Raw genomic sequence first — 27,143 nt, forward strand, 5'->3', positions numbered from 1 at the left:
ACAAAATAAAAATAACAGTGTGAACAACAGAGGAAAATGTCTGCCATAGCAGTGATTTTTTTTTTTTGTTACAGTGCAAATTCAATTAGCAGCATTAAGCATTTGTTCAGGCTTTTGTTTACCCGTGGCAGTTTGTCAGTAGTTATAAGTAGAGTTCCATCTGCCAGTTAAACCTCATTGTAAATTGAGGTAGAAATTAGCAGTTCACTTTTAGAGGGAGGTGGGGAGGCAGTTCAAACGAACATGTGAACGAAAATTGCATGCAAATGTATTCTAGGACGAATTGTTGTTGTGCCTGCTTATCCCTGCACAGGGAAATGCCCGCGAGGTGAGAGCAGCACACATGGTGACTCTGGCTCCGTTTTCAAACCTAGGAGACAGAAGAATGTGCGCTGAATGTGAGGGAGAAAGGATGTCATGCTCAGTGAGAGGTAAACAGAAGATGCTAGACGCCTTTGCCTTATCCTGCAAGCCCTCTCCTTGCAACTCCTCCGTATTGCTTTCCTGCTTATTCTCCGCCGCGCTGCCTCTCTCTTCCTTTCCCCCATTGTTCTCTTTTTCTCGTCTTTGATGCACATACGTTGTCACATTCCATTGACTCTCCCCTCTTCTCTGTTCTTACACTCACGCCTAGTGGTGCTTTAAGCCAGAGCTAGCAGCCTCTCGGGCGAGTTTTAGTCATGTGTGAAGCTCAGTTTGATCGAGCGCTCCTTTTCTGCCTTTTCACTCTTGCAAAAGATTAATAGGCGGCATCACATCGCTCTCCTGCTCCTTCCCGCAGGAGGGACTTAAAAGGGACAACAAAAACTAATCACTTTCAATAAGAATTTTCTCGGAAAAAAGGAAGCCGTGCAATCTGCGAGCGGTGGCAAGGACTGGGAAGGCTAGAGATGCTTCATACTGCTAACAAGGGAAGGAAGGCTTCCACCGAAGCAGGTAAGAAGTGCCTGAATCGGAGGGTTTGGCGGAGTAGCTTAATCCATTTTAGTCATTTTGCACTCAAGAAAGGATCTTTAGTGGCTGGTAGCGAGGATCTTGTGCTAGTTTTCTTTTGTCTGCGATGCAAAGTACCTGTAGTAATGTTGATGAATTGGAGCATGATACAGATTCAATTGCAAATGGGCTTGTGTGGCAGCTGCATTTGCAAGGAATGCTTTTCTTTGCGTTTTGTATTCAGTGTGGACCAAATACAAATGCTGCTCTAGTGAAAGGCAGGACTTTGGCAACACGTTAAATCCAGCGCTTGGGGAAATCTCAGGGTACAATTCCAGCTTCTGGGCTTGCAGCCTTGCAGGTAGCAGGCTTTTTGCCGTTTGTTGTCCAATTAATCTTAAGTGCTTTCCAGTAGGGGTTTAGTCTAACTGTGCATGCATGGTGAGTTCAGGCTAGATGGTGGCGAGACTATGCTTGTCCAGCATAGCTGGTAAATGATGAGACACCTTCCAAAGTCTTATGCACCCCATTGCATGCTAACTTTTTCAATAAATAGGCACCAAGTACCATGTACAGTGAAACAGGTTACCAAACTACATAAACAGCACCCAAATTTAGCAAGCAATTGCCATATTACAATAGTAGTTTAATGTCAGATGTCAAATGGAGTTAACTCTGAAAGTGCTGCTAAGGAGTGCACCTGGATTATAATAAAGGACTTCCTGTATAACGGCTTCACATAAAGAACCTAATTATCAGTCAGAAGGTCTGAACTTTGGATTGGTGAATGTGAAATGCAATTATGTGCCATACAATGGCCTTGGTTTCATAGCTAGGCCCTTAAAATGTTTAGGGGTGGGGGGAGGTAGGTAGGATAGAAAGGCTGAAACTAATCTCACAATTAAATGTAACAGCCACATACTGCTTAATTGCCTTGTAAAGTTCACAGCTGCCAGGATATTTAGCAGTTTGGGAGTCCTTGTTTGAAGTAATTATCTGTATTTTGCATTTCCCGCATGTGTGTAAAATAGTTTTTAGTGTAAGAATACTCCAACTTGATAGAGATATTTGGAATTCTATTGGCAACTGATGCATTCTTTACTGGTTTCCGTCCTCCTTCCCCCTAAGATCTAGATATCTCTTCAATGAAGAACTAAAAGGAGGAAAATTAAAAGCCAGTTGAGGTATCGTTAAGATCAGAATAATAAATTAAACTGTTTTTGCAAGAGAGTATACAAAAAGTTACCATAGTGCCTTTCCGTGGAATAAAGATCATTTTGAAGGTAGACAATAGTATTGCAAATAATAACATGGAAAATTAATATTTTAAACAAAATGTGTGTCATTACAACTGCATTCTGTTCTTGTATACATAACAATACATCATCACTTATCTTGTGGTATAATAAACTATGCAAAACATGTAACAGTGAGCCACAATGACTCTGTTAATAGAACTGAACCCCCCAAGGAGTATGATTCCCCATCAATGTATAGAAATGTAACTGCACACACCCATTATATGGCAGTTCCCTGTATGAAACTTGCCATTTCAAGCAAACAAATGAAATAGATTGGATAGAGCATAAAAAATGGAATATATTGCAAAACATTCAAAGTTGTATACGGCTTATTGCAGTTTAAACCGATGGAAGGTGATGTGGCTATACCTACTTTAATTTTTTTGAAGCTAACTACTTTAATTTTACTTCATATTAATTACAGCCAAATAATACAGGATGTGATTTATAATATCTTTTGTACAATAAAGTTGTGTGGAACCAAATCATTTAAAGTGTTTTGTATTGTACTAACAGAATTTATAAAACAAAAGCTAACCTGTAATGAGTAATGCACAATCGATATCACTCAAAAGACAGATGTGGAAGGCTAATACTTCTAACACTGCTAGTTTATACCCAACGGCAATAGTAAAGCCTCCGTTTCCAAACAAAATTTCATTTCATTCATAGCTCTCTCCTCCCCCACCCTCTTGGCAGATAGATGCTAACTTCCTTCTCAACATTAACAGTGTGATTAATATGAACTGAAGCAGTTTGCAGATAATCCAGTAGATGCTGCTGTAGAGCAAAGGAAACATTTTATTTGTTGCAAGAGGCAGGAGGAGAAAGAAGTGCAATGGGAATATAAAAGCTCAAGAAAAAATCTTAAACATTGCTGATACTGTGTATGTAGGCTGCTGATTGAAGAGTAATGTGAGATTGTTACATTTTCATAGCATTCTATAGGGTGTTATTAAAGCTGCAGCCACACTTACTGGAATTATCACAGTTCTGCTAGGCACATAGCACGTCTGCTATTTTAAATTGTAAAATCAGTTTACTGTACATTACTATGCAGAACATTTCATCACTGAATACTAAAGCCCTTTAACATGCAAATTTTCTATGAAGAAGAGCTGAAATGGCACACTCTTAAAAGAATAGTACCCAGATTCATTATAAAAATGTGCGCTGGTTGCCAGTGCCAAGTAAAATATTAAGAAATTAAAAATTTGCAGCCATTAAATTAATAGAATTGAAATTCACTGACAGTTGTCTTCCTGGTAAATCATCAGTGCTTAACAGAGTAATCTGTAAAACAATCAGAAAGCATCAGTTACTAATAGAAAGAATCTATATCCAAGAGTTTTACAAATGACACTACAGTATTGTCAATGGAACATAAAATGGAGTAAGAAACAAAAGCTGGATTTCATAATGAAAAAGAGTAACTTAAGTGGATAGAGGGGAAATTTGTATAGTGCATACTGTGGTGTCCTATGCTGCAACTCTTTCCTGTACTTATAATCAGTGATAACATGACAGAGCAAACCCAGAGAGTTTTAGTATACAGCCACTTACTGATGCAATTTCAGGCAACCACTGACCTCTATCTGTGGGAATATTTATTTTTGGCATTGATCACGAAACCATCAGAATCAAAACAGTGAAGAATTGTTTTAAATATAGAACAGATACCGGATATTTAAATATAATAGTATGTTGCTTTTCTAAGCCATACTTTGTGATTCCTGGCTCTGTGTAGTTAACAGCTTTCAAGAACTTGTTGGATTTAACTCCTTGGATTAATAAGCTGTTGAATCACAGATACCATCTTCTTGCATGTGTATAGGCCTTTGTTTTTCTATTATACTAGACTGAAAAATTAATAATGAATATATTTAAAATGTCTTAATTAAACTATGAGCACTTTGAAACATATGGGGATTACAAATATCAAAACTATTTGTTTTATAGCTTTTTATATTATCTCTGTGAGACCTTTTTAACAGCTCTATATCTTCATATGCACAATTGCAGGATGATAGTTTTAATTTAAAAAAAACCCTGGTAATGATTCAGCTTGCATATATATGGACAGGGCATTTGTATTGAAACTAGGTTTACCCTGAAGTAAATTTCTGGTTTGGTGTTGTCCCATAAAAATATGTGGGATAGTTTTATAGAAAGATGTATAGAGATGGCTTTTTTGTCTCTCTAAATGTTATAAAATAATGTGACAAATGCAGATTTCAAGTATTAGAATAGAAAGTACTTTGATTTGTTTCGCTTTCAGATGTTTTTGTGACTTTTATAATACACTTCTTGAAGTTGTCCTACATTACAAGTTCATGGAAAACTTGCTAGGGTAAAAGTGAGAATTATTTACGTATTGGCATGATGAAATCCTGAATATTTATTTTTATTTGCATGCTTAATGTTCTCACATTCACTAGGAAAAAAATCAAGGCCTAGTGATAGTTATTTAATTCTGTATCAGACAGATCAAAATATAACTTTATTCAGGATCTTGTTTCAGAAATACATTGAGATATCTATAACACAGCTGTTGATGACTTTCTATCATTAATGCTAATACATAATGCATGGAACATAAATTCTAGGCTTTAAATGGCATAGATACATAGGAATCTAGCCACATAATGTTCCTGATACTGTTCTGTACCTATTCATTCAAGTGGGGCTTCCCCATGGATTGTGCTGTATGATTTTTAAGGGGTGCGTGTATAAAACTTAGGTTCTTCTGTTTTAAATTGTCATGTTATGCCTTCAGAAGAAGTGTAGTGCTCCTATCACTCATGCTTTACACAACGGCTTTTTAAAATGGATGTTTAAAAGGCAACCCTGAAAGGATTTTTTTTCATTAAGAGCTTTTAAAAAAGTAAAACTTGTTTTTAAACACTTGAGTATTAGCTCAATTTTGGGAGTGTTTCTGTACATCTGTGAAGGTTTTTGGACATCCAAATATGACAATCTTAAAGGTTTTAAGATTCAGTTAACATTTTCAATTTGTATTGCTCTCACTAAACTTTTATTCTGCAGGCATCTCACAGCTGCTCATAGGTCATGCAAAATTTACATCATGCATTACAATGTTCAGTATGATGTAAAACTTTGTAACAACCTGATGCAAAGAAAAGTATTATGAAATCTAGAACTACTAGAATCCAGTTGTTTTAATATGGAAAAAACACTAATGAATGTTTTTTGTTTTCTTTTGTGATAGTGTTTATCATGTTGAACAATGCATTGGTAAATTTCAGAGCATTGTAGTGGAAATTTATTAACATGGTTTGCTAGCGTTCAGAATTTGTGTTAATCATATGCTTCAACAGAACATACATTTGAATTTGTAAAAACATATTCATCATATTCATTTGTGATGCATTTTAGCTGAACATTTTTATTTACCTAATTGGAATTTTGTCATATACAAAAGAACATCTATTGTATATATTTTAGTACAAGTGTAGAAATATAGTCTGGCTTTTAGTACAAGTGTAGAAATATAATCTGACCTACATCCCCAGATAGTTATGGATATCAAACTTCACTTTGGTAAGACTGTATTATGGGCATGCCATAGAATCTCTTACTGACATTTCTCACTGTTTCTCTTTGGTTAATAATTGATACCACACTGTAAGGGTCTTCCGCAGATGCCATCAAAGCATCACGGCAGAGACTGACACAGTATCTTACCTTGTCTAAAAAGCACTGACAACTACTTGTTATATATCTCACACATATTCCTTTTACTCAGAAAATATTTCATACACTGAAGAAATGGTTAATACAATTTGAGAATACCTTAATTCTTAAAAGTGTAAAACATATAGTTGGTAAGTGAAGTCAAATAATTTGTTAAACTGCTAATCAATATATTGCTGAGTTTCCAGATATACAGAGTTTGTTTCCCATAGGAGATTCTTATATTGCTCCTACTGTAGAAGAGAATTAATGTTTATAAGTGTTGTCTTGCCTTAGTGTATTTAGGAAGTGTGTGTATATTACTTCACATTTATAGTGTGTAAATGTATGCCTAAATTCCTTTTGATCTGATATTTATGATTATACACAAATGTGTGCATATATATCAATATATAATCACACATAGTCTCTAGAGGTCAGTAGAATGTAAGAAATGGGCAGTTATTCTGCTGTTTTCATTGGGGCCTGGAGAGTCCACAAACTGGTTCTCATCATCTTAGAAAAGCCAAAAATACTATAAACATAAAAAATGAAATGAAATAATCAGAGTTAAGAAAGACCCAGATGAAATACAATAACATTTGTCATGATGCACAAAGGAATGTACACCATTTGTTTTGGGCAAGTGACTGATACATGTTCATACGTGTAGAGAGACTATTACAGAAACATAAGTTGTCATTATATTACGTTCATTACATTGCATATTCTCCCCCCCCCCCAATTATTTCATTCTTGGTATGCAAGAACATTCTTGGTATGTAAGAACATAAAAACCAACAACAAAAAATTCTATAAATACATTCAAAGCAGGAGACCATCTAGGGAGGCGATTGGACCCTTGGATGATAAGGGAGTCAAAGGTGTACTAAAGAACGATAAGGAGATTGCAGAGAAGCTAAATGAATTCTTTGCATCTGTCTTCACAGTGGAAGATATAGGGCAGATCCCTGAACCTGAACTAACATTTGCAGGAAGGGATTCTGAGGAACTGAGACAAATAGTGGTAACGAGAGAGGAAGTTCTAGGCTTAATGGACAATATAAAAACTGACAAATCACCGGGCCCGGATGGCATCCACCCGAGAGTTCTCAAAGAACTCAAATGTGAAATTGCTGATCTGCTAACTAAAATATGTAACTTGTCCCTCGGGTCCTCCTCCGTGCCTGAGGACTGGAAAGTGGCAAATGTAATGCCAATCTTCAAAAAGGGATCCAGAGGGGATCCCGGAAATTACAGGCCAGTTAGCTTAACTTCTGTCCCTGGAAAACTGGTAGAAAGTATTATTAAAGCTAGATTAACTAAGCACATAGAAGAACAAGCCTTGCTGAAGCAGAGCCAGCATGGCTTCTGCAAGGGAAAGTCCTGTCTCAGTAACCTATTAGAATTCTTTGAGCGTGTCAACAAGCATATAGATAGAGGTGATCCAGTGGACATAGTGTACTTAGACTTTCAAAAAGCGTTTGACAAGGTACCTCACCAAAGGCTTCTGAGGAAGCTTAGCAGTCATGGAATAAGAGGAGAGGTCCTCTTGTGGATAAGGAATTGGTTAAGAAGCAGAAAGCAGAGAGTAGGAATAAACGGACAGTTCTCCCAATGGAGGGCTGTAGAAAGTGGAGTCCCTCAAGGATCGGTATTGGGACCTGTACTTTTCAACTTGTTCATTAATGACCTAGAATTAGGAGTGAGCAGTGAAGTGTCCAAGTTTGCTGACGACACTAAATTGTTCAGGATTGTTAAAACAAAAAGGGATTGCGAAGAGCTCCAAAAAGATCTCTCCAAACTGAGTGAATGGGCGGAAAAATGGCAAATGCAGTTCAATATAAACAAGTGTAAAATTATGCATATTGGAGCAAAAAATCTGAATTTCACATATACGCTCATGGGGTCTGAACTGGCAGTGACTGACCAGGAGAGAGACCTCGGGGTTGTAGTGGACAGCACGATGAAAATGTCGACCCAGTGTGCGGCAGCTGTGAAAAAGGCAAATTCCATGCTAGGGATCATTAGGAAAGGTATTGAAAATAAAACAGCCGATATCATAATGCCGTTGTATAAATCTATGGTGCGGCCGCATTTGGAATACTGTGTACAGTTCTGGTCGCCTCATCTCAGAAAGGATATTATAGAGTTGGAAAAGGTTCAGAAGAGGGCAACCAGAATGATCAAGGGGATGGAGCGACTCCCTTACGAGGAAAGGTTGCAGCATTTGGGGCTTTTTAGTTTAGAGAAAAGGCGGGTCAGAGGAGACATGATAGAAGTGTATAAAATTATGCATGGCATTGAGAAAGTGGATAGAGAAAAGTTCTTCTCCCTCTCTCATAATACTAGAACTCGTGGACATTCAAAGAAGCTGAATGTTGGAAGATTCAGGACAGACAAAAGGAAGTACTTCTTTACTCAGCGCATAGTTAAACTATGGAATTTGCTCCCACAAGATGCAGTAATGGCCACCATCTTGGACGGCTTTAAAAGAAGATTAGACAAATTCATGGAGGACAGGGCTATCAATGGCTACTAGCCGTGATGGCTGTGCTGTGCCACCCTAGGCAGAGGCAGCATGCTTCTGAAAACCAGTTGCCGGAAGCCTCAGGAGGGGAGAATGTTCTTGCACTCGGGTCCTGCTTGCGGGCTTCCCCCAGGCACCTGGTTGGCCACTGTGAGAACAGGATGCTGGACTAGATGGGCCACTGGCCTGATCCAGCAGGCTCTTCTTATGTTCTTATGTTCTTAAATATCCATGCATATTCTTGACACCTTCTTAAAATTTTGGGAGAACAAAAGTTTGGACAACAAATTTGGCAGAACAAATGTCAGTACTTAGAAAGCTTGATAGTATTTAGGAAATATCACTGCTGAATCGATTTCTTCTTTGCTTTATTTGATGTGTAGTCATAGAATTATATTATTATTGATTTTATGCTACAGCCTTTGTGGTAGGTTGACCTGATAGCAACTTAACATCCCGCCACACACTTGGAAAGGGTTTTGAGTAGGACTTTGCCATATTGTTATGTAATAAGTGCAGGTGACTTAGCTCAACTTGCCTGACAAGCTGACAAAATAGCTTTGGAGCACAACATGATAAAATCTCATTCCAGGTATGGTATATATTTGTGAGTGATCAAAGTACAAAGCAGGTGAGTGTCATTTGATGTGGAAAAATAATCAGAACCAGATTTTCTATAGTGCTACCCTTTGTAGTGTGGTGGGAGGAAGGCTTTTTTCTTTCTCAGCACCAAGTTCCAGATCCTCTGCTTGGTGGATGGTGTGTCATTAGAACCAGGCCAAGTAAGCATGATATCAGTCCATTTTCCCCAAACAGATTGGTGCCAAATATGATGAATTTGGAAAAACTAAGTTGATGGATATTCAAGAAAATATTAAAAAATCAATATTGACTAAAAAGGGTTATTAGGTCTTCTTAACTGAAAATTATAATTACTAATTATAGTAATTAGGTCCCAGGTATGGTCTGAAGGCACATAAGGCCAGCTTCCTGCTGAAGCTAAGCAGGGTCAGAGCCTGGGTGGGAGACCACCTGGAAACCATATGTAAGCCACCTTGGGTTTCTATCATGAAAAGAAAGGTGGGATATAAATGAAACAAACAAACAAATAAATAAATGTTGCCACCTTCTATTCCCCAAAGTTCTTTGTAAAATAAAAATGACAAGGGGAATATCTCATGTAGTATCATCTGACTTTATGTGAGTACATTTCTTAGTCTTATACTATCATTAGTAATATCAATATCTCTGGCATTGGGTATTATAGACCAAAAACACTGCATTTACTGCTCCGTGGCATGAAGTGCCAATACCTCCTGTACAGAATTAAGCACCTTTAGCTTTCACAGATGTCAGAAGAGTTGTGATTAGCACTTCACATAATATAACCGTTATTATCCTATAAACAGATAATCAATATAATATATTCTTGTTAAAACTACCAAGATCCACATCAGTGAGGAAGACCATCTTAGGTGTAGCACTTATATCAATTAATCTACAACAGTCCTATAATTGCAATATGTCATATCTTAAGGAAATAGAGGGAGATGCATGCCTTTAAAAAATAATACAGCAATGTAAGAAACTAATGGGCTGATCATTTAAGCAATGACTATGTATGAAGGATATATATATGTGCAGTTTTCTCTCAGCTCTTCTAGCATCCTTGATGCCAGGTTTAGCAGCCATGTCAACATTATAAGGATGAATTTAGATTTTCACTGTGATAGCTTTATTTTTCCATTCTCATATATCTTTCTGTTTAACTTAAAATGCTTATGATAAAATAATTATCTATTTATCTGTAACAAATTATGTTACTTAACAATGTTGAGAAATGCTTATAACAAATCTACCGAACATGCCTCAAACAGCTAAATGTTCTTGTTTTGTGTCATGTTTTATAATATATGTTCAGAAATTCTGAATGTAAATGTAACCATTCTAACTTCAACTGAGCAAAACTATTCTTTTGACAACACAAATAATTTTTGTTTTTAAAGAAAGTACATGGTAACATCATTGCCCAAGATACCTTACCCACCTTCTCCAATTTACCCCATACCTATAATCTCCCAGGAATTTTTTTTTTACATTTAAGGTTTATATAATGTCAGAAAGCCACCTGTAGAAAGTTCTAAAAAATACAGTTTTAAGGAGAAATTAGAACTGACAGCAGAGACCTGATTTCAAATCAAGTCTTTGTTGTGTCTCTGAACCCTATCAGAACTGTGGGTAAGGATCCTAATAAAGACTGGAAAGGTTAACACTGTTTGAAATAGTGGACTTTCAGAAGGAATATAAAAAAGGAGTTGTATCCCTAATTGAACTGATTTATTTAGATACTGTTCATAGCCAAAAAAAAGTGCCATGGCTGCAAATACAGCCTAATTTGGCTGTTTCTTAAGCACCAGACATCAAGATGCTTGTGAGAGAGAAGCTGATGAATGAGCAGTTGGAAAATCACTTTAGACAAAGGAATACAAAATATAGAGGCTTTCCAGAGGGTTTGAATGTGGAAACATTCACCAGAAATCTGTCTGACTTTGTTAAACTCTGTGTTTTGATGCTGCTGATAAGCTCATTATAGAACAACTTGTAGGAATAAGCCATCATTCGTGAGGATATCATTCTTATTTTTAATGGAGCTATCAAAGAGCAGAAACTTCAGGCTGCTAGAAAGTTGTCCGAGGGCCAAATTACGAGTGACATAACTTGTGTAACTCATATAATCTGACTATGTGGTTGGTTTCTTAAAACAAGTAGCTGGTGTGAGGGGCAAACCACATTGGGACTGTGGCAAGGGGGAGTTAAGTCTTTACCTCACTATAGCCCTAAACAGAATTGAGGCCCTCATGCTTGTTATTCACAATGGGAGGAATGCTCTCATTGGTGCCAACTGGCACAGTACTAGAATCTTTGCAATTTAGGACTATTGGATTAAATTTATTTCAGTTGTGGCTGCAGGGTGCGCCTGGATTGGACTGGGCCAGTGGTGTTGGGGAGGGAAGATTTAACCATTTCCCACTTTCTGTTTTCTTCGTGTACATCCCCCCCCCTTTCCCATTAAGGTAGATTTTACCCTTTTACAGAAAACATATGGGTACATATGTTTCCCTAATAAGGCAAATAGCAGTTTGGAAAATTTATTTTTTGCATTTGTATACCACCTCATAGCCAAAGCTCTCTGGGCGGTTTACAACAAGTGCTGGAAAAGTGGCAAAATGTAAAAAGATTAAAGATCCCCTTCCCATAACATCATGGTTCCAATTCAAGGCACCACACCTAGCTACTTTTAAAATAAATTTAACGGTCCAGGAACTCTGGTCATAGATTTCCAATATCTCATTTAGTTTGACTCTTACCAATATCTGGAGTTTGTGCATTTTTTCTCACTACTACCCATCCACCAACAATCTTTCTCTGGGATTTTTTTTAAACTGCTATGTCTGTGTAAACCTGCTTGTTTTTGTTTTATTATTTATAATTTAATATTCTATTGGTATTTCTATCTTCTTATATACTAGAAGAGAATCCCACTGATCCATTGCCTTGTGAATTGGGATGCCATTATTTTTGCCTACATTCATATAGGCCAATTTGGATTGTGCCTGCCAGGCAAATTTTCAATAATGTTAGACAAATATATTGTAATGTCAGGCACTCTAGAACCAGTGTTCCAATGTTTCATTTGAGCAGCTGAGTTTCAGATACTATTTGTTGATAGAAGGCACACCCCAGGGATGCCAATTTCTCTGCTTCTCATTTCAGCAGAATGCTTTCACTGAATACTTCAGTATAATGTCTGAATATGTCATTATATGTTATGAACTAATCCTAGAGCAAAGAAGACCCTGAGATTTAAAACTCAGGATCTTAAGACAGTGGCAAAACTATCTTATGAAATGACAGATGGTTTGTTTTAATATGCTTTTAAAGACGGTTTGTTTTAATATATGTTAAAGTCTGTTTTAGAGTGTTTTTAGTGTTTTGTTTGCCGTACTGGGCTTCTTCTGGGAGGAAGGGCAGGATATAAATGTAATAAATGCATTTTCATGTGGGAGGGGAAACAAAGGGTATTTTGCTATTAAGGATGTCTTTTCTTGCTTATGCTACAGCCAAGAAACCAGAACTTTGCTAGGTTGGATCTAGACTTTGTGATGCTTAGAGTAGGCCCAGTGAAATTGATGGGACTTGTTAGTCAATAGCAGATGTTGTGGTGGGCTGCGCTGCTCACCTGCCTCCTTCCATTTGCATTGCTACTGTATACAGGGACAAAGGGGAAGAATGATGCAGTGGCAAGGATAGAGCCAATCCGAGACTCCTGCCAGCATGTTTGTACTACTCTGTCCTCACTGCCACCTCACTGCTCCCTCTCTCCGTCCCAGTATGCATCTGTGACACAATTGGAGGTAAGGCAGGTGAGCTGCTCAGTCCCTCCGTGCTGTCTGCTACTGGTTGTGATTAACAAGTCCCGTTTATTGCAGTGGGTCTATTCTTAAGCATAACTATAATATCCTGTAAAAATGGAAACAAATATTTTCAAATAAAAAAGATTAAATATTAAACAAAAAATAGATTACAGAGTTTGTTTTAACATAATAATCCCACACATGTTGAATATCTTTATTGCAGTAACCATGGAATCTTTCTTAGACAAAGTACCCTGAAATGACAGTAAGAAACAGTATCACTGCAAGTAATACAAAATCTCATATATATATTCTGTGCATACACAACAAGAAACAGGCTCTGAAAGCTCAGGTTAGGTTTGCTATCTTGATTATGGATGAGGATTAGTTAATATTAAATTGGTAATTGTTGGACTTCTGAAGAAGGATGCAACATCTTCAGCAGGAGCTTATTAAACTGTAAAATATGGATTGCCTTTACCCTAATGGCCTCTGAATCCTATTACCATCCCATTAGAGAGTGTGGGATTTTAGTAATTCTGTTGTTGTTTCCAGTGGGCAGTGAATATAATGGGGGAGGGCAGGGGTTAATGCAATTCATCTCTTTTAATACTTGTTACTCTGAGTCCCTTATCACTCAGTGTGGTTTCATTAGCTTTCTTTGTATTACTTTTTAATGCTGAGAGAGTTTCTTCAGGCACCTCCAGAAAGAAAACCCCTGCTTTCCTAACTTATCTACCCTTTGTAAACAGAATAGAAATGAATAAGTTGGTATGTCAACACTTTACAAAATAGGCTGCAGTTTAGAAGTGTGTTAAATTACTATCATTATGCCATGAACAGTACTGAAACACCACTTCAGTCAAGGTCATTATTATATTATTATTCATTTAGATTGTTGTGGAGCCCCACCCTGTTCCAAAACAATTTGTAATTTGTAAGAACCAGAGAGGCTATGTTGTGAAACATAAATTTACCAGCTATTTCCTTGAGAGAAGGTTCTAAGAGCACTGCTAAACAAACAAACACAAAACTTTGCAGTTGTGATATTTTGATACTTGTGTATTTGGCTGCCTAATATAGTTTGCAGATTACATTCATTCAGGGGAGATGTCTCCTTGTTTTGGTTGGGTTTAATGTGGGTTGTTGCAACTATATGGAGATGCATACAGTACTGTTTTGAATTTTGTGTGGTTTGCTTGACAGCTATGTGCTAAAGGCCTCCCTTTAATGTTAATACATTAACGACACTGTCATTATTAGATCAGTTATCAGAGAGGTCAATGTAAATGTTGCAAGAGATCATACCTTATGCTGTGTGCATGTTCATCAAGCTTTGTATACATTGCTAAAATATGTTTTATAAATAATATCCTTATTAGTTTTAGATAAATAGTATTACTCAAAGCAATTTTCTGCCCACCCCATGAAGAACTACTTGAAGTAATATTTCCCATGTTAGTAATTTAAAAAAAAAAAAAGTATTGTGGATAAAGCTCATATTTTTTTCTTTTTCTGAAGTCTGGTATTAGGCAAAATTGGGGGGGGGTTCATGCATTGCATTGTAAATTGTAAGGCCAGCTGGGCACTCATCTGTGTTTAAAGAGAATAATGTGCCAAAGCAATAGAATTATCAAGCGAAAGAAAGAGGGAAGTAGAATAAGATTAGTGTTTAAATGCCTAATGATTGATACATCCAACACATTCTCTCCAGCTGTTGCTCATGAAAGGAAATATCTCCACATTTTTACTCAGAATAAAATGCATAGTATACACTTAAACAAAATACTGTGTTAACAAAGTTGAGTAAACTTGAAACCCCTGAACTGTCACTAGTTCCCTACTAATAGATTAACCAGTATTTATTTGCTCTGTGTTAAAACTGTAGTCAATGCACCTTGCATTTTCACCAAAAGAAAACATAGGTAAAAACATAATATGATGCCTGCTGGCTCAGGCCAATGGCCCATCTAGTCCAGTATCCTGTTCTCACAGTGACCAACCAAATGCTTGTGGGAAGCCCACAAGCAGGACCTCAGCACAAGAGCACTCTCCCCTCCCCCCCACAATTTCCAGCAACTGGGGTCTGGAAACATGCTGCTTCCAAGTGTATGGTCAGAGCATAGCCATCATGGCTTGTAGCCTTATCCTCCATGGATTTGTCTAATCCTCTTTTAAAGCTATCCAAGTTGGTGGTCATCACTGTGTCCTGTGGCAGCAAATTCCATAGTTCAACTGTTCTTATGGTAATGGTGGGAAGAGCCAAATTCATTGTGTTGGCAACTGTTTTGAATACAGATGATGTTTTCACATTTTTCTTCTTATCTATGGGGTTTTTGAAGATTCACAAGGATTGTGATGACATAACCTGGTCCAGTTATTCCAAAGAGATGATTTTAGAATAGAAACAGATGTAAGGTCACAATTTTATAAAGCAGAAAAACTTTTAACTCTTTCTCTATTTCACTATCTGTGTGGAAAAATACAGAGAATAAGGAAGCCCCTTTTACCTTTCTTTTCCCCCTAATACTTCATCTTCCTTAGATTGGCATTGGCTGTTGATTTGTACCAAATACAGAAAACGCAAGTTGTGCTACTGTATTTGTGAATATCAAGTATATCTAAAGTGGTGACTCTCACACTGAAAGCACAAACAGGAAGCCTGCATGAATCTCACTTCCACCATTAATATTATGCGGTAACATAAGAAATGCCACTTTCTCCTGTTATTAATATCCAAATCAGTTCCTTCTCTCAATCATTTTTTCTTCTTTCACTCACACTTCCAAAGTAAAGTGAGGGGATCTATGTAAAATAAGATGAGGAAAAGTATATATTTACACGGTAAAAAGTGTAATCAGATAGAAAATGTGCTCAGTAAAGAACAAAAAAGAAATAGCCAATAAGAGAAGAAGTTATGTTGTGAGAGAATCATTCACAGAATGTTGAAGTTGGTACCTTCCATGCAGGCATAATAGGAAGTAGATGGTAGGAAGGAAAAAATGGGGGCATAGAGAATAAACTTTGATGGCTAGCTACATGGAACTTCTATCTTCAGGATCTTCTCAGTGCTATATGATGGGGACAGACCATGGGGGATGGCCATTACCTCCATGCTGTGCTTGTGAACTTCCAGAAATATCTGTCAGGCAGGCAATCACTGGGTTAAAAAAAATGAGTCCAGATGGATAGTTTTTATGTAGGTAATCATATTCAGAACTGGACATTAACATGGACCAGGGAGTAGATATTGTCAATGTAGTGGAGAGCTTGAAATGGATATACAACATAACAAAAATAAAGGTCTGTATGTAACATAAGAAAATTGTGATATTCCTGCGTTTTTGATTATACAATAGATTACTGGCCCACAACAATGAATATGGATTTCAATCCACTTAAGAAGTCAACAGAATTATTCCTGACAAATTAAACCAGAAATATCAGTAGAAGCTAAAAAGATGAAACTGAGGTTATCATACTTTGGACACATAATGAGAACATGATTGAATAGAAAAGACAACAATGCTGGGAAAAACAGAAGGGAGTAGAAAAAGAGGAAGACCAAACAAGAGATGGATTGATTCCATAAAGGAAGCCACAGATCTGAACTTACAAGATGTGAACAGGGTGGTTCACGACAGATGCTATTGGAGCTCGCTGATTTATAGGGTCGCCATAAGTCATGATGGACCTGAAGGCACGTAACAACAATAATAAGCTTTTCCAGCTCTTAATTTATTATTAAAGACAGGACTAGAAACTTGTCTTCTGATCAAATACTCTCCTACTACATTATTGTCATCCTTTATATAATTTCCTCTTGTTGTTCCTGTGCTCAGAAGTTCCAGTCAGGATCTTCTGCAGTGTGTTCCTTAATGTTTCTGGCATATCCTGCTATTATGACATGACTCACGCTGTGCATGAAGCCAGCTGTTATACTTGGTTGCTTCCTTAATATGCTGGTACTCACTTTGTTTCCATTAACTGTAATCCAGATAGTGAACATATCAAAGAAAATTGTTTTGTATTTTGTTACCTTGAATTGCCTAATATTTTTGTGTGTGTGGGTGGGTGCGGAATGGCTTGATTTTTTATTTCAGTACCTGGCAGCTTAAATGATCAAGTCACATAATTTTGCAGAATGTTTTAGGAAGGTCATTATAAAAACATAACTTCAGTAAAAAAAAAAGTAAAACATTAATCCCACTTATAAATGACAGGGCTTCTGCTCAGCAAAGGGTGTTCAATACCATACAGAGAAGTCCAGAATAAGTCTTTCAGATAATAACAGATTAGCTCAAAGATAATACATGATCAGTCATCTCCAGACAAATTGGATATGTTGCTATCATCGAACAGCTAGTTTCTATCAAGCTGCTGTAGCTGTGATGAGACAATGGCAACTGACGTAGCATTATTTCTTATTAGGCAAAATCCATTGATTAATTTATTATTTAAACAAAATAAATTGATGTGGTACAATGATCTTCAAGGCTCCAGGGTTGACCATATAATTTCCTTACAAAATTGCATAGTTGAGCTAATTCCTTGGATGAAACCATAAATTGGTAATAACACTTGGCAAAATTATTCTTTATGAAACGATAAAACGCTTTTTCTTCAGAGACAGTGCACAGTTATTTGAGCTTTAAAATGTCTTACTGAAATACAGTATAGTGGGTAACTGTGCACAGGCCATATGTGGATGAATAACTCTCACTGTGCTTCACCCCTTACATGAGTAGAAACAACAGATCACGAATCTGGACTTCAGTCCAAACCAGCACTTGCGGCTTATTTTTTCTAAGCAAGCCACAATTGGAAAGCCAAGTATGAACCTTAGCTTCATATTGTAGGCTGTTTGGAGAATAACAGACCACAAGCTGACATCGTAGTAAGCCACAGCTCATGAGTTGTTGCTCCCATTTGTGCTGGAAGAGACACACAGTGGAACTGATTCAGCAGCACGCACTAGCAAGCAGGTCATTCACGGTAGGTCCATGCTTATGTCTTACTACATCATCAGCATATGGCCATAATAACTTGGATCTATCAGTGTGTATTACACCTCCCTTGTTTTTAAATGCATGTTATGGTCATATTTTCACATTGACAATTCTGTCTGAAAACAGATCAAATAATTATTACCTGCTAAAATGAAAGCTCTATTAATATCAAATCAATGCAGCATTCTCATACGATAAAAAGTACTTGTAAGCTGTCTTTGCCATGGATAAACACCACAAGAATCTTAACAATAAGAAGTGTGGCATTCATAAAGCATGTATAATTTTTATTTTAAACTGTAACTAAATAGAGAAGCAAATAATTGTACGGTATGGTACTGATGTCTCTTCTGTGTAAATTTAGAAATTGTGTGGTGTCCAGCTTAAAAATAAATTGTTCATATTTAGTTATTGTTGTGTAATATTAGGGAATGGCTCTCTGTTCAGAACTTGCAGGTGGCTGACTTTTTTAAATTTATGATTCCCCGAAGAATTAAAGGGTAGGACAGGAAACTGCTTCTGTTGGTGTCTTCCGTAACTTCCCATTGACATCACTAGATGTAGATTTAGGTTCATTACAGAGGTGTGAAATTTTTAAGCCAAATGGATATGAAGTCCCTGTGTGCTAGAATACATAACTGAACCCTTGCAATTTCCTTTGTTCATTATTTCAATATATTATTTACAATTAAATTATTCTAAAGTGTAGGATATGCACTTCTGAAAAAAATCCTCTCATTATGAATATAAATGAAGAATTGTGACTACAAATTATCCTACGGATTATTTGCAAAGAGGGATAAAGCTTACATAGATACGCAGAACTGTTTTTGCAGTCAGTGAAAAAGTATGTAAATTCAGTGGTGTGCACTGGACATCCAAAGAGAACTACATGCAGTTTGCTATGGTTTTGCTTCCCCCTTAGGGCATTCTCATCACTGCAGCCACCTCCTCAACTCTTCGTGGCAACAGAACTACAGATCCAGTTTCTGTAGCTTTGATACTTCTTTGTCTCATTGTTATGGATATTTTTCAGTTTGTGGAACTCAAGGATGTGTTCATAATTCTTGGAGTAGTAAGGCTTACCACATGCATCCTCAACCCTTGTCCTTCTTAGTGTATAAAAGCTTCCAGAGGTGGACTGGCTAAGTGGTCAATTCTTCTTGAACAGAGGGAGGTGTTTTATTGGGTCTAAAAGAGGCAATGGCAAGGCCTTTGTTAAAGAAAACCCAAACTGAATTAACTTTTGATGGATAGCTGAGAAAATGTACATTATTTTAAGAGAGGATGTGGTTGACAAATTATGTATAGGACAGGTTTCTGTGGTTTTAGAGCAGGAATACAATCAGCACCTTATTCAGGGACAGTGAACAATTAGATGAATAGCTTCATGTCTTCCTGGTGCCACAACACAGTAGGCATGTTCAGGCGTTCACCTGAATATGAGGAAACAAGCCCTGCTCATAATGTCCTAGGTCACATGAGCTCCTCTTCAGACCATTGTGCAGTTAGTTGAACATACTTAGAAGCCTGCTTGTGATTGGGAGCCCTGTTCAATCAGAACATGCTTAGAAATCCTTTTCAGACCTTTGTGCTAATTGTGCAGAAGTTTGAAGAGGAGCCCACACACCTGTAAATGTTGAAGGAAGGTCTTGCATGTATGCCTCTCCCCATTCCCCCAATTTAACCCTTCACCTGAGCATGCCTACTGTTTCTGGCTCAAAGAAGGAGCATTAAGGATTACATACTTTCACTCTCCTAATCCATTAAGATATATCTTTGTAAATAAATCCAAAACATGTTCTACTCCACAAAAATATTGAACTATCTGACTCTCATGTACAAATATAACACAGAACAATATTTTGGAAAGCTTGAGGATTGTATTTTTTCATATGTTCCTCCCCACAAGATCCATTTAACATCAGAGGCCTTGCTCCAGGTGCCTCAGATTATCTCATTATATCTTGTGAATGAGATAAGGCAGGGAGCCACTAGAAGCAGGGACTTTTTAGTAGTGGCACCCACTTCCTGGAATATCTTCCCCCTGGAGGTTTACTAGGCCCCAGCATTATTATTATTTCAGGTGTCTGGTCAAAATATGACTGTTCTTAAAAGCTTTTTCTTTGATTAATTTTCTCAGATATTATTTTAGTGCTATTGTCTCCATGATTAATGCTGTGTTAGTTTGTGTGTGTGTGTGTGTATATATACACATACACAAAATACCCTGGGAGTTGAGTTACATGCCCTGTGCTGCAAGGCTGCATTAAGGGTTTAAGAAATTGCTTAATCCCTCTGCCTTTCACCCAGGTTATATTTTAAATTAATCATGCTTGTCATTAAAAAATTTAAGGATTTTTCTTTATTAAATTGCAGACACAGGTCCAGATTGGGCCCCTGGTGTGAGGGGTGGAAGGGGAATTCAAATCCTGGGGTGGGGAACCTGTTCTTTGTATCATGGAAAGGCTCCCACTGAAATTAATGGGACCTCCCACATCCCATGCCATTAGCAGGCATAGTGGCCCTGATCTGGATGGACCATGGGGGGAGGAGCAAAGGGTTAAAGTGATCCAACCCCTATGCCAGGGTTGCCATCCAGATCAGGCCACTGCACTGGCTATTGTAAGTTCAAACCTCATGATTAATATAACAAATAGTTTGGCCTAGGTAGGAAGTAGTCACATTTTAGCGTTCTCTCTGTGACATCAAGACATAAAGTGTTGATGACCAAATATAAAAAAATCATTTTATGTTATTACTCTGTAGAATTTATTGATTATCATTGTCATTTCTGTTATCCACAATGTGATCTCTGAAGAGACGTTTTGAGGGCAACAATAAACGTACTTATTTCTTAAGAGTTTCTGGATGTCTGCTTTTACATAAAGTCACATTTCTGTCCTCTTAGTGCTCCTTATCATATCGCTTGATGTATCCTCATTAGTGTGCAGAGGCTCAAAATTCTTTTTGACCTCTCTAGTGATACTGGTATTCTTACAGACATTGTGAATTCATTTAAAATTGGAGTGCCATGATCTTTATTCAAAATGGAAAAGGCCTATATGCAATCCTAAGCATCATAGCTATTGAGCATCCCTTTTCCTTGATTAGAGCACGTTTATCCCTGTCAAGTTGTGTGGTTGTTGAGCTGTTAAAAAATTTTATATCCCCGTTAAAATGTATTTTTTGAGAATGGGAGGTATGGCTTCAGGAAAAACAGATTTAATGTGAATCAATATTCTTATCTCAATACAGTGTCACAGAATGATCAATTAATACTTTGGTATTGACAAAAATACAATTCATGTATATTCACAGTGCGTGATTGGAAAAATGATTGCCAAACTACCTTTTCTCTCGTGCTGTATACTTGAGCAGTGCTTCTGAAATAGCACAATAAACCTTTTCTTTTAACAAGGCTTCATTTAGCTAGCAAGTTCACACACCGTTAGTTGTATGACTTAGCATTTAACATGAAGTGTAGGAAGCAGTACCAAGAAAAAAAGATCTACAGAGCCAGCAGGATATTGTGCAACAATTCTTGATCAATCACTTATTTGGATTGCTACATGCATGCTGATCCTGCTGATCACCTGTCTGCCACTTGAGCTATTGAGCACTAACAGAAGGATCAGCACAACCTCCTTGTAGCTTGCAGGTGTTAGGGTACAGATGGGAAACTGTGGCCCTTGAGGGGTTGTTGAACTACAGTTCCCGTCATCCCTGACCATTGCCCATGCTGGCTGCAGCTGAAGGGAGCTGGAGTCAAATAACATCTGGAGGGAAGGGGATTGTTAGAAAATGATGCTAGATACATTATTTCAATCCAGTTATGGGGCTTTGCAATTATCATTGGCACTGTGATTAGTTTCGTTACTGGGCAAAAATGAAAAAAAATGATATTGAGTTAATAAATACATTTCATGTGTCAAAATCCAATTAAACTGATTTTCACTTTGGGACAACTGATTCATATTACAGCTTGTTTGCTCATTAGAAAAAACTGTTTTTGCAAGATATTAGTGTTTACTTGCTTTATGATGTGGAATTAGTGAAAACAAAAGGATTGTTAAAAAGAGGGTAGTAGGGAAGAAGTCTTCTTTTTACAGTGCGTCCATTTTCTCCTGTGTGGATATCTCTCTTGAGATGCATAGTAAATCAGTGCCAAGATTTTTTTCTGGCACCATTTTCTTATTTCCATACTGATCCTCTGCTCTCCTGAATACTCGGGGGGGGGGCTATGATATTTTAAAAGGAACCAGAATTTTGGTATTATTTCCTAGAAAGAACAATCTTTTTAAATTTTGCCAGCTGTAATGCATATGGATGCCTATGATAGCTAAGTAGGAATGTCATTTTTGTGCATTATTGTTCTTGTAATAAAGAAAGGCTAGGAACCGGAACACACTTTCGACATTTGGATTTGATCCCTGATGTTTTCTGTATGGATGTAGAGTTCAAGAAGAAAGCCACAGCAGTTCTGATTTCTGCTTTGTGTGAGGGGACAAAAACAAACTAACGGGTTTTATAGGTTCAACATCCCTGGGAAAATAAAGCAGCCTAAGCAGCCACAGATTGTGCCCTTTCAGGAGTGAGTAAATGTATGTTTTCTGTCAACATGATTGTAGCTCCTTAATGTCATAATCCTACTTCGTATGTGGTGTTTGTGATATTTAACTATTATTCATTTGACATTTACAGTATTTTACAAATTATGACTATTCTGGCCTAAAGTCTTGTACACAAAGCTTAGGAGAGCAGATGGCATCAAGGAACCCTGTTTAATACCATCTGTAGTTAGCCCTCTCTTCATGCTGCATCCTACTTCAGCCCAACCTATTTCAGGAAGGATTGTGAGGTCAATCTCAATTGTGGGGAACAATGTAAACTGATTGAAATGCTAACTTTGGTTTTCTCACCAAATGCACCACAGTATCAGCAGAGTGGAGGAGATAATGGAAGGAAGCAATGCATCCATCCTGTTTTAAACCCATGTGTTGGAATGATCCATCCTTTTCCACCAAATGGAGAACCAGAGTCCCTTTCACGTGTAGGTCCCAATTCTTAATTCATCTAAGAACGTAAGAAGAGTGTCCGGCCCGAGCTCAAGGAACTCTTCAGACACAGCTATAGCTTTTTCTTTTATTGAAGTAAGAGAACGTTTCAGTTCAGTGCGCTTTATGAATCTAGCTACGGCTTATTAGAACTCAGCATCCCTCTCTAACTAACTAGGCACAACGTGGCAGCATAAAGACATTGACTCAACAACTAACACTCCCCCTTTGCCCAGCGTAAGTAGGGCTGGGTGCTCCCCCGCTTGCATGTACCCTGAGTCACAGTTGGAGGCAGGCCGGTAATTGCGAACTCCTCCTGAACTGGATTTGTTGAATTTGCTGCTGCATCCGCCTCCTGGACCTGGGCGAAGGTGGGGTCTCGGCATCAGTCCTGTCTTCTCCTTCAATGTGGGGAGAGCTGTCTGGCGGTGGCAGAGGAGGAGTAAGGGGCCGGTCTAGGGGTCCCTCTCTGGGGAGGTGGCTGGGAGGCTGGAGATTGCCTGTCAGTGCCCAGAGCGGGGGCTGCTTCGACATCCTGACACTCGCTGGGTCCTTCCCTGGCTGGGATGTCCCAGTCCAAGTCTTCTGTACATTGGCCACCCCTGGCTAGCATGGCTCAAGACAAAGAGCCTGCTGGATCAAGCTAGTGGCTTATCTAATCCAGTGTTCTGTTGTCACAATGGCCAACCAGATGCCTTGTTAGGTGGGGCAGCCACATTTCTAGGTTGGGGCACTATGGGGTGGGGGAAGGGCACATAGTGTCAGCCAATCCCCCCCCCCACTGGTGGAAAATATGTAAGGGCCAGGCCAGGAAAAGGGAAAGGCAGTGACCTTTCCCTTCACTCCTCCATCCAGAGTAGGAATGGGATTCATTAGCTGGTGCCAGTTCAAAAGATTACTTAAACCTAACAGGCTGGCATTGATTCGAGTTTGTTATGTATCTGCTAGTCACTGCTTTTACTTACCTGTTTTTTATTGTGAAAAAAATACTTTAAAAGGATAGATCAATATTTTGAAGGAAATAAAATTTTGAAAGGAAATACAGATAAATTGCCATTCTTTGTTGCTTGTTGTTGTTATGTGCCTTCAAGTTGATTATGACTTATGGTGACCCTATGAATCAGTGACCTCCAATACCATCTGTCATGAACCATCCTGTTCAGATCTTGTAAGTTCAGGTCTGTGGCTTTCTTTATGGAATCAGTCCAACTCTTGTTTGTTCTTCCTCTTTTTCTACTCCCTTCTGTTTTCCCGAGCATTATTGTCTTTTCAATATTTTAGAGGTGGATTTTTTTTAAAAAAATCCATTTTCAAAAATAGCAGAAATTCACTACATTAAAATCCAATCATCGGACATTAACAATAAGTGAATTAATGGAAAATTTGGTAGCAATTCTGCATTGGGTGGAATTCTAGCACATCCCTAATCCAGGGATTTCCACGAATGAAGGTTAATCTGTTGAATTGTCTCACCCTTTTTTGAGAGATCCTCAGGAATACCAGGCTCAAAATCTTAACTTTGTCTATAGCTATAGTCCCCTGTCACCTGTGGTCTGTCCCTGTGTTCACATTTTTCATGAACTGAACTACTTTTATTATTTATTTATTTGTTACATTTATACCCTTTCTTTTGCCATGGAATCCAAGGCGGCATACATGTGGTTCCCAGGCGATCTTCCATCCAGGCGCTGACCAGACCCAGACCTGCTTAGCTTCATCAAGGTGGTGGCCTCATGTGCCTTCAGACCATAGCCTGGGACATGATAAAAACATTGATAAAGACAGTGAGCTCCTGAGCTTGACTTCGATGCTGCATTAGGTAACTCCGTTTTAGATTCCACCTGAAAAACAAACTTGTACATATTACAAGTTTAAGGAAGAGCAGGGAAAAAATAAATACTGTAGGGTATGTTTGTAAATGCCTCCTTGAGAGTCCTGATCCTGGCCTTTAGATTTTCCTCCCTGTTGCACAATCAAGGGATTTTTTTACACTGGCTGCTATATAAAGGGCAAACTGAGCAACTCAAAACAATTGTGGAAATCAATTGGATTTTTTTACTGGTTGCTCGGTTTATTTTTCTGTCCAGAAACCCTGAAAAGGCTTCGCACTGAACTCCATATATTGGAGAAAATCATAAATTAGGCCTGAGTTATATAGCTTAGGTGTCCAGTCAGCCGACTAGCTAACTGTAGTGTAAGCAGCAATGTTTCTGTTCCTCTAGGGCTATTTTCATCCTTTCCCATCAAGTAATGAAGAAAAAGAAGAAATTGTGGGTATAGTGAGTGCTTTAAAAGAGTAAAGGGTAGCCATTTTTCAGATCATTTTAAATTATTTATTTATTTATTTCACCTTTAGCAATAAGCACCCAGTCCTGCTCTTCCCATTATAAAAACTTCAGAATAAACAAACTCTTACTGGAGACTAGGTGCAATTAATGAACACATGAATTGCAGTAAGTAGTATATATAAAGGACCCCTCAATCTTTTCAAGCATCTATATAGCTGAAAGTGTTTAATTGCAAGAAAAAAAGTGGGAGAAAAATCCAAGCAACCAACAAAGAAGGAAGCACAAATAGAATTGCAGCAACTCTGGATTTCTGGTGCTTATTGTTTAGAAAACTTCTTTGAAGAATTTCAATGCTGCTTTGTTATTAACAAATCAAAGTGGCTCACAACAAAATTGGGTTATAATGAAATATTTATTTGTTTTTATTTAACAAGATTTATATCTTTATTGTATGAAAACCTCAAAATGGTTAACAAAATAAAATAAAGCATTAAAATTATCAATAAAAGACAGTTAAAAACATCTGAAACTAATTAAAATGACAATAAACTAAAACCAGATTAAAACATATATAACATCTACATGTCTGCATTGACTTGCCTAAAAAAGGTGTTTGAAGCAGGCTCCAAAAAGAGTACAGTGAAAGCACCTGCCTGATGTCAGTAGACAGGGAGTTCCAAAGTAAAGGTGCTCATCTCTTTCTTACAACTGCAGAATGAGTATTATGTGGCACATATAACAGGGCCAGTTATGCAGATCAAAGTGGTTGAGTGGGCATAAATGGGTGAGACCATATATTCTATAAATATGGTGTATCATTGATATCAGTAGTATTGATCTTGCTGACGAAGGCTCTTGGGGGGTAAACAATACATGTGGGGAAGTGTGGAGAGCCCATAACATGGGGTAAGACAATTCCACAAGTAAGCTGGTCCCAAGCTGTTAATGTTTTATATACTAATGATAACACTTTGAACATGGCCCAATACCAAATAGGCAATCAGTGCAAATCTCTGAGTAGAGGTGTTGTAATACGCTGACAGTCTCACTCAAAAATAAAAATGTGTCATTTATGAATAACTGAAACTGAATTTAGCAACTTCATTAATTTTACAGATACAGGGATGCATGCAGAGAGAGGCACAGGCTGAGAGTTCCCCCCCTAAAGCTAATTGCATATTGCTAGAGACAGAACCAATAGCAATCATATTCCCTCCACACCTGATATGTATGTATGTATGTAGTCAGCTTTTGGCAACCTTTTTGGTCCTCTTTGGTATATTTGGAATTTTGAAGGAGTACCATAGGCACTATCACTCCTATTCCTTCTCTCTCTTCCACCCCCCCATTCCTGGGTCTCTCTCACACACACACAGACGCTCACATGCACAGACACTCTCTTTCCTTTTCTATAATTACTGAGTAAAAGTCATATCTGGTAGAATTAAAATAGGTCACATTGAATGTGCATGATTTTACATGAGATCTATACCCCAACCCTCCAAAAAAACCTACCATCAAATTAAAGCTTATTTTGGTTGACTGCACTGTTCAAACAAACAAACAAACCAAAATAGATTCAGTGCTTGTTGGCATAACAGAAACATTAATCCGAGGCACGGACATTTGTGGATCATCATTATTTTTATGCAGGATGACACCAAAACCACTAACACATCACAAAACACATCTGTAGACACAGAGATGACCTAAGTTTTGATGGTTTTTTAAAATTTGTGTCCATGTTTTTTGAACAATGGCGGTGCTGGAAAGCACCAGAACTATTATTTTTATGGTTCATTTAATGGAGGCAGATGTGATACTTAATTTGATGGTGGCTGGGGGAGGGGGCAGACCCTTGGAAAAACAACAGTACAAGAGAATCTGTTTTACTAGATCCAACTTGTGTGTGTACGC

At 37.8% G+C, this 27,143-nt stretch overlaps 1 protein-coding gene across 12 annotated transcripts in view; it reads left to right on the forward strand.

The window, feature by feature from the left end:
• Window positions 1-27,143, forward strand: part of LOC133380132 (teneurin-2) — a 995,941-nt gene that overhangs the window by 116,089 nt on the left and 852,709 nt on the right. For 2 of the 12 annotated variants that reach the window (XM_061616781.1, XM_061616784.1), the window contains exon 1: window positions 318-936. The exons of 9 other annotated variants lie outside the window; for them this stretch is intronic. In XM_061616781.1, coding sequence (XP_061472765.1) covers window positions 891-936 — 46 coding nt within the window. In that variant the 5' untranslated portion in view covers window positions 318-890. Of the gene's footprint in view, window positions 1-317; window positions 937-27,143 lie in introns of those variants that run through there. One more of the 12 variants, XM_061616782.1, reaches the window with a different exon arrangement.

Source organism: Rhineura floridana, chromosome 3 (assembly GCF_030035675.1).
Source record: "Rhineura floridana isolate rRhiFlo1 chromosome 3, rRhiFlo1.hap2, whole genome shotgun sequence".
NCBI lineage: Eukaryota > Metazoa > Chordata > Lepidosauria > Squamata > Rhineuridae > Rhineura > Rhineura floridana.